The following is a 7,487-nucleotide window of genomic DNA, read 5'->3' as shown; positions in this document are numbered from 1 at the left end:
ACCCCACCCTCTTAGTCTAACATCTCATTACATCTTGTCTGAAGGAAAACTGAAAGGTTCTGCAGTGACTGCTCTGAAAACTGCAGTAGTGCATTGGTGCCACTGGTTCTTTTACCCTAAGGGAAGTGTCAGCCGTGTAACAGTACTGGTTAAAAAATTTCATCTTTTGTTTGTAGACAGCGCTACTAATCTCTCAATCAGGCCTTCCAATTTGCTATGAGGACAGTAAAGAGAGAGCGAGCCATTGAATGCTCTGAATGAAATGAAGAGCCATTTATGATTTCCACCCCTAACCTTCAAAACCTACGAGTTTTCACTTACCATGGAACAAAGTAACCATCATCCAATGGACACAAGGGAATTGGCATCTAAGGATCAACATGGGAAGAGCAGTGTAATGTTAGCATCCAACACAGGAATAATAATAAATTTATTACAATAGAAACAAACAGATAATGCATTAGTTCATGTACAAAAACTGATAGCGTTCTGCTGCCTCAGTCAGTGCTTACTAAGTACCCACATTTAAAAACATCCTAAAACTGATGACACCACATAGATTTACAAAGGTCACAGCAATTTCTTGACACTACTGTAAGAGAGCCCAGCTACTCTTCCAGGTTTGCTGCGCAATACAGGGAGATGGAGCAGGATATGATAGGAACATCTGAAACCTGAAATTCTTCTGCACCAGGAAATTAAGATCAAGCAACTTATAAGCATGGGAAAATAAAACAATCACACTATGCATGAAATTAGTTACTCGTGGCAAATGTTTTCATTAGAAGTGCCCACCAATAAGGCAGCTGATGACTGACTTGAGTGCCCATCATTGCTCAAGGCACAAAATACTAAGCTGTCAGTTCTACTCCTGAGCTATGTTGGTTTTTTCCTTTTCTTTTTAAACAAACTGATGTAGCATAGAAGCTTTTCCACAGAACTGCATCTATCCCAAAAGCCAGACACCTCAGAAAGACCTCTTAGTACAAGAAATGTAGCTACAAGCCCACTTGACTGATCTGCATTACTAGGGCTTTATACTGTTGGGTTTCCCACCACCACCACCTTTATGTACACATTTACTGGGTTTACAGAGGAAGTGAGTGTGCACATTAATATCTCATCTTTCTCATTGCCTCACTCTCTTGGAGTAAGAAACGTGGTCCATGCTAACCAAAAACAGTTTATACAAAGTGTTTAAAATAAACTATAAAATACTTCTTTGCTTTCGTTTCCCAACCTTCCAGTAAAATTATCCAGATTCATCTCACATATTTGAGGGATGCCTTAAAAAGCTGTAATTTATCCTGTCCCTGGGCAAAGCTAATGGGCAAAAAGATTCCTGCAACCACTGAGAAGCTTGCAAGTACATTCAAGTTGCAGCTAATTTATTTCTGGGGCAGTATCAGGTCACAAAACATACAGCGTGAAAGGAATACTGGCACTGAGCAAACACTGAAGCAAATTAGGACATTCTCTCTCTACTCCCTCTTATACCAGACTCCCTGATGGAAGTCCACAAATAATTTCTTCTCTAAGAAGACAATAAAAACTCATCCTAATACAGTCTCAAGAGCCATATATACATATTTTGTATATTTGAAAACGCTGGCAAAAGTCCACAGAGGCAGAAGAGAAAAAGCATGAAAGCTAAGTCTAACATCAGGTTCTCTAGTGAACCTGACACCTAGAAACAAAACAACATAAGGCTTCTTTCTTCTGAAGTACCCTCCCCAAAATGTGATTTTCCAGTGGCATGTGGAAGAGGCCAGCTGCTGAGACCTTCTTTCTTGCTTCGTGATTTAGAAAGTGAGATGTTATACAGCAGAGAGGCAGGCCTGACGAATACTTTGTGCCCAGGTGTTTAAGAGTGCCGTGACTGAATGCTTGTCTGGAAGTTGCAATAGTTTTGAAGTCATGTACCGATACACTGACTGCAAAAAGGGATTGGCTGCTAGAAGGAAGAAAAAACAAAAAGAGAACAGATAAACAGTTATAATAAAAATAATATTTAACAAATTTTAAAAATAGTAACATTAGATGTTCAGATTTCCCCACTATTACCACATACACATGCCCAACAAATGTCATGCTAGCATCCTCATACCATACTGTCTCGGGTTTTTTATCCACAGAGGGCTCTGATCTGGATAGTCCGCTGGAACGCTGAGCTGTAGTGGTGGGACATTTGGAAGATTCTTGTCATCTAGAATGCAAACACACTTCCCATCAGAACAAAGCATTCCTTGCTGGACAGACAGGGGGGTTGTGCATAATTCAGCTTGGTTTCTAGCCTCTTGAACCCCAAGGAGGAACCAGGCTGTACATCTTCATTTTTACTGGAAGGCAATCTCATTGCTTACCTCAACGACACTTAAATTCTTGGAAGAAAAGCCAGGCTGGCAAACAGCTCCATCTCTTACACATTTATGCACCTTGCCAAGCTCATAATTTCATCAGTTGAACTTCACTAACTTAGTCACCTCATTTTTGAAAATTAAGGGCCTTAAATACTAATATTCATTACAAAACCAGTTCCAATATCTCAAATGAAGGGGAGGAGGAAAGAATCTATTCTCCCCATTGGAATACAAGAGCAAAACAAGTTAACAGACTGTAACACTTTATGATTATTTAGCTGAGATGAAAAAAAAAGATGCAATCTGAATTTCTTTCTTGAACATCCACCATTGTCAGTGATCATCAGTACAAATTGGGTTAGATCCTCCCAAGAATTAACACAGTATTTCTCTAGCTCTGTCCTAGTTGTTGAAGGCAGAAAAATTCTTAGATATCAGCATAGGTCAAATCAGGAATCAAGATTGTTGCTAGTAATTTTCTAGACACTAAAGATTAGCAACTGCAACTTCAGTGCAAAGAAAGGATCAGTGTGACTGAAATCTCCAGATGTACCCTGAAGCAGGCGGTGCAAATGTCATGACTAATCAGTGCTATGAATCTGTTAAGTATAGACTTCCTACAGAAGTCACCGGTTAGCAAGATTCAAGACTGTTAACAAAAAAACTTCAGATTTCTACAATCAAGCTCAGTAATTCTTTCTGAATTCAGCCCTTAGTGTCTTCCTGCTTACCTAGCTTGCATATGAGATGAACCGTGCCATTATTACTGCAGTGGGAAGGGTCCAGGTTCACTAGGAATTTAGGATTTAATCTTGCAACTTCCCCTTGTAAGACATTTGGTATGGTCTGTCTTTCATCCTCTTCATATTTCCGTTTCCGAGGGGAAGCAACCGGGGCCCTATGTAAAATACAGTCCACAAAAGGACTAGATGAAAATGCTATGCCAATACCACATCTGTGAAATATTTTACAGGTGTAAAAAGGAAAGCTGTAACTTACACCCGTCCATAAACCCATCTGTTCTTTTAATAGTTTCTACAAATAAGTATTTTTTCCTTTAAAAATAAACATCTAAGACAGCTGGTCAATGATACATACGTGATTGGTGGTCCATGAATTGCAGTCATAGCTGGCATAAATGTACGGTAAAGGGAATGGTTGAAGACTGGTGAACGGATGTTGGCCAAAACAGCATCCAAAAGTGGCTGACACAAGTACTGCTGTTTGGTGGGGGGCACTGGGGGAGGCGGTGGTGTAGGCTAAAACACAAGAGAAGCCCCTTTTCTTTTAATCATCTCCAAAAAAGAAACCTCTACTATTGCTTTTGCAAAATTTTACAGTAGTAAACTTCCAATGCATGAGATGCAAAGGATTCTCAAAAGTGCATGCAGTAACATTAAAGGGGGCAGAGGGTAAACTCTCTGCAGCTTTCATTTTAGGAAGTCTGTTCTGAAATCAGCTGCAAAAGTTCATGAAAAATTACTCAAGTCTTTGCACAAAACACAAGAATTTGGAAGTTCAGCTAAAAGATACATACAGGTGAGCCACATGGATCAAATGCTTGCCCATTTTTTTCCTGTTTTCTTACTTTCTCCAGCCTCACTTGAAGTCTTAACAGCATGAGCAACAAGAAATGCAAAAAATTATCTTGCTAAATTATGAGGCCTTTTGGAATTGACTGCTTCTCTCTTGCTAGCACAAAACATTACATACCACAGCCATATCGTTTTTCAGCTTCTCCAGAGCAATTTCGCATTTCTGCAGTGTCTTCAGGGGGCACCTGCAGAAGAGGAGAAATATCACCACCACCAAATGGTCACCTTGGCTGAAGTATTTCTGCTATCTGAGCCCCACAGACAGCCTCAATGCCAACATGGCTGGATGCTAAACAAATTTCTGGAAGAGCTGGGGAGTCTGATGTCCAGCCAAAAAAAGGAAAAAGAGTTACCGTTTTGAAGGGTCAGTCAGGATATCCAAGAGACTCTTCATTTTACTCAGGTCCTTCTTCCTGTCTGAAATAGTATCAGACACACAAACACTGACTACAAGAATACCTTCCGCACTTGCAGACAGAAAAACAGTATACTGTTAAAAGTGAAAACATGAGCCAACACTGAAGTAGTGAGGATCAAAGATCTTTCATCTGATTGCACGAATATTCACTGCATAAGCTCTGTGTGTCTCAAAAACATCAGAAGGAAAAATGATGAGAATTTAAGGAAGATGATTTTGCCCGCTCTTCACAGTAAAATCTTTACTAACTTTCACTGTCATTTTTAATCCCTGGAACAGAAACCATCACAGAAGGCAAGGAACTGCTTCTTTCATCAGAAGAGCTAGCTGACAGAAAGAAACGTGTGATTAAACACAGGGAACCTTACCTTCATTTTTATCTATTTTATTGATCATCCGCCGGAGTGGCTCAATGTATTTTGATAGCTGTTTGAGTTTTTCCAGATACTGTTGCTCCTCTGACTGGCTAGAACTGGCTGGACTCATGACAGAATTTGGATTTCCTGGCAAGAAGTAAAGGCTGCATGTCACAGGGATGATAAAAGATACTGCAGAACAGCATTCTCACGTTTCAGAATCTAGATCTGAAACGTGGCACTCTCAAAGCATAGCTGACATCAAACACCTAAATCCACAACAAGATGCCCTCCACGGTTTAAGTGCTTGTCTAATCCTCTAGTCTTTGTGTAGAAATAATGTGTTTTGTGGATAGAACAGCAATTCCCATTTAATATAGTTTTTTTCTGAAAAGGTCCAATTTCATATACCCATTTTCTAGGTCCTCATTTTGCCTTCACACTGATGCATTAAACACTAAATCAACACACTGAATTTACTGCAGTTTTCTTTAATTCAGTGCTTTCCAAACTGCAGAGCACGCAACACTGGTATGAGAGGGAGCCAGTATGTTACTTCCATTCACAGTATCAGAAACTGCTTACTACATCTGGGAGAGAGAGGAGCACAAGTGTCAAGAGTACATCTAGAAAGGTGTTTTGGAGCAAAGCAGCCTGTCACCTGCAATTAAGTGGTTACACCCTTTACAACTGCATGCTGTTGCTAAGGGTTCCTTCCTGCGTGGAACTAAGGAATCATTACGCTTCCATCAACTTGCTCCATTAAATTAAGTATTGTTCTTTTTTCAAAAGACTGGGGAAGTTAAAAAACCCCATTACACAGTTCAGTGATAAGAAAAGAGGTTTCAAATGGATTTTGATTGGAGATATCCATGTTGTTGTGTTATGTGGTGCATGTGACATGTTCACTATCTGCAAAGCTGGCTGCTTTGTAGAGCTCTTTAAAATTCACATGGTGCCAAACAGTAACAGGTTTCCTGGGAACTATTACAGTAACAAAAACATACCCCACCACACAGTCTGCAGTATGGTTCTGAGATCATTTACCTGGAGTGTTTAAAGGACCTGGGGATGGGACACTGAAGTTCTGAGGTGTTCGTGCAGCTGCTGGGCTCTGGGATGGTTGTGGAGATGGACTGGGGAGAAAGCTGCTGGGTGATGGAGCTGGGCCAGAGCTGAAAAATAAGCATAAAAAAATCAAACCTGCTAGAGTCTGGCAAGGAAGCACGATCCACCTGTGAATAGATATGGTTTTAGTAAGCATTGTTATGGCACTCTGTAGCTCTGTCAGTACACTTGGTGAGGATTTTGTGCACAGCTTCTTTATTTAAAAGGGGGGTGTGTGTCAGAATGTATTTGGCACAATTCCACCTGTGCTCTCACTGAAGCCAATATTAAAATTAATTCACTTCAATGGAAACAGAGTAAGATATATTGAATACTTCTGAAAACTTCACCCTTACAGCCCTGATAAAGGTCCTCAAAAGTTGCTGTCTAGCTTACCTGACATTTGAATTTGGCTGAGAAGTTGGCTGGCCTGGCTGAGGAGATGGCTGTGGCTGAGGTGGTGGAGGCATTGACTGGGGTGTTTGAGCTTGCTGGACAGGAGATGGGGATGACATCATGGTAATATTGTTCTGACTGACCTGAAATGTGGAAAAAGTTAAGATCAGTAACAACAAAAGGGAGCAGATTAGGGGAACCTAACTAAAAGGCTTTACCTATGGAGAGAAACGTATCCTCAGGCCTATGAGAAATGAAAGTGTTAGTTTCCTGTTCTCCCTCATAACAACAGTCCTACCTGTATCACTCAAAGCTCTCAGGACAGTACTCGATATCAACCTTACTAAAAATAACCATTAAAATTGCACACAATTTGAATAACTGTATAGTAATTGTTTTTCATTTCCAAAACCATTATACTGCAATTAAAATGCCATCTGAAAATCTGCATTTTATTAGAACTAAGTAAAGAAAAGCAGGAAGAAAAAGTTCTAATTTGAGAAGTAACAGTCATGAAAACCCCTCCTTATTTTGACATTTTAGTAACAGTCTTCAAAGGTCTGTCAGACTTGACTGTAGCTTCCCAACTGGTTTTCTTTAGGAGGAAGGAAGAAAAAAAAAAAAGTTAAGTAAGCCAAGCCACCATCATCTTGTTTAAATATTCAGCTTTAAAGTCTGGCTGGAGACAGAAACACTCCAAACTGAATGGCTAGGTGGAAAAAAAAAAAAAAAAAAAGAAATAGCTTTCTGACCTTTGGAGAATGATGAGGTGTGCCTGAAGGATAAAAAGATGAATAAGAGCATTTCCAGCACAGCACCGAACTCCCGGTAACAACTAAGTTTATTCTGTACGCTCTGAAGTGTCAAGAGCCAGATGATGCTCAATTTAAAGGAACTTGACACATTTGTTCTAATGGATGTTTTTCCTCTTGATCACTTCAAACAAAAAGCCCTGTATCATGGCCAGGAGCAGTAATGCAGATACTAAGTGATCATGTTTAAGGCACGTGCAGAGTTCTTATGACCTCAGGCTATAAATAAGTACATGCAAAGATAAACTGAATTAGCCCACAAAGGCTGCATATCGTGACTCAGTAACCCATGCATCCATTCTGTAAGTCATTGATTAGCACCTTTATGAATTAACAACTCCTGCCCTCAGTCTATACCATTTTTCAGCAAAGGTCCCAGGAAACCCACGAGTCACTTCATGGGTACTGTGATTTGGTGTTGTCCTTCACTCACTCACTAAATA

At 40.0% G+C, this 7,487-nt stretch overlaps 1 protein-coding gene across 1 annotated transcript in view; it reads right to left on the bottom strand.

Annotated features, from left to right (window-relative positions):
• Positions 1-395: 395 nt before the first annotated feature.
• MED15 (mediator complex subunit 15) overlaps positions 396-7,487 on the bottom strand; it is a 31,608-nt gene continuing 24,516 nt past the window's right edge. Inside the window, exons 10-18 of the mRNA XM_040604337.1 lie at positions 6,233-6,375; positions 5,777-5,904; positions 4,742-4,876; positions 4,309-4,372; positions 4,074-4,140; positions 3,459-3,619; positions 3,092-3,258; positions 2,108-2,206; positions 396-1,954 (exon numbers count right to left, since the gene is read on the bottom strand). Coding sequence (XP_040460271.1) covers positions 1,818-1,954; positions 2,108-2,206; positions 3,092-3,258; positions 3,459-3,619; positions 4,074-4,140; positions 4,309-4,372; positions 4,742-4,876; positions 5,777-5,904; positions 6,233-6,375 — 1,101 coding nt within the window. The 3' untranslated portion in view covers positions 396-1,817. The remainder of the gene's footprint in view (positions 1,955-2,107; positions 2,207-3,091; positions 3,259-3,458; positions 3,620-4,073; positions 4,141-4,308; positions 4,373-4,741; positions 4,877-5,776; positions 5,905-6,232; positions 6,376-7,487) is intronic.

The sequence above is a fragment of the Falco naumanni genome, chromosome 1 (genome assembly GCF_017639655.2).
Source record: "Falco naumanni isolate bFalNau1 chromosome 1, bFalNau1.pat, whole genome shotgun sequence".
In the NCBI taxonomy this organism is placed as follows: Eukaryota; Metazoa; Chordata; class Aves; order Falconiformes; family Falconidae; genus Falco; species Falco naumanni.
Note: the sequence above shows the minus strand (reverse complement) of the source record. Positions and strands in the feature narration are given on the sequence as shown.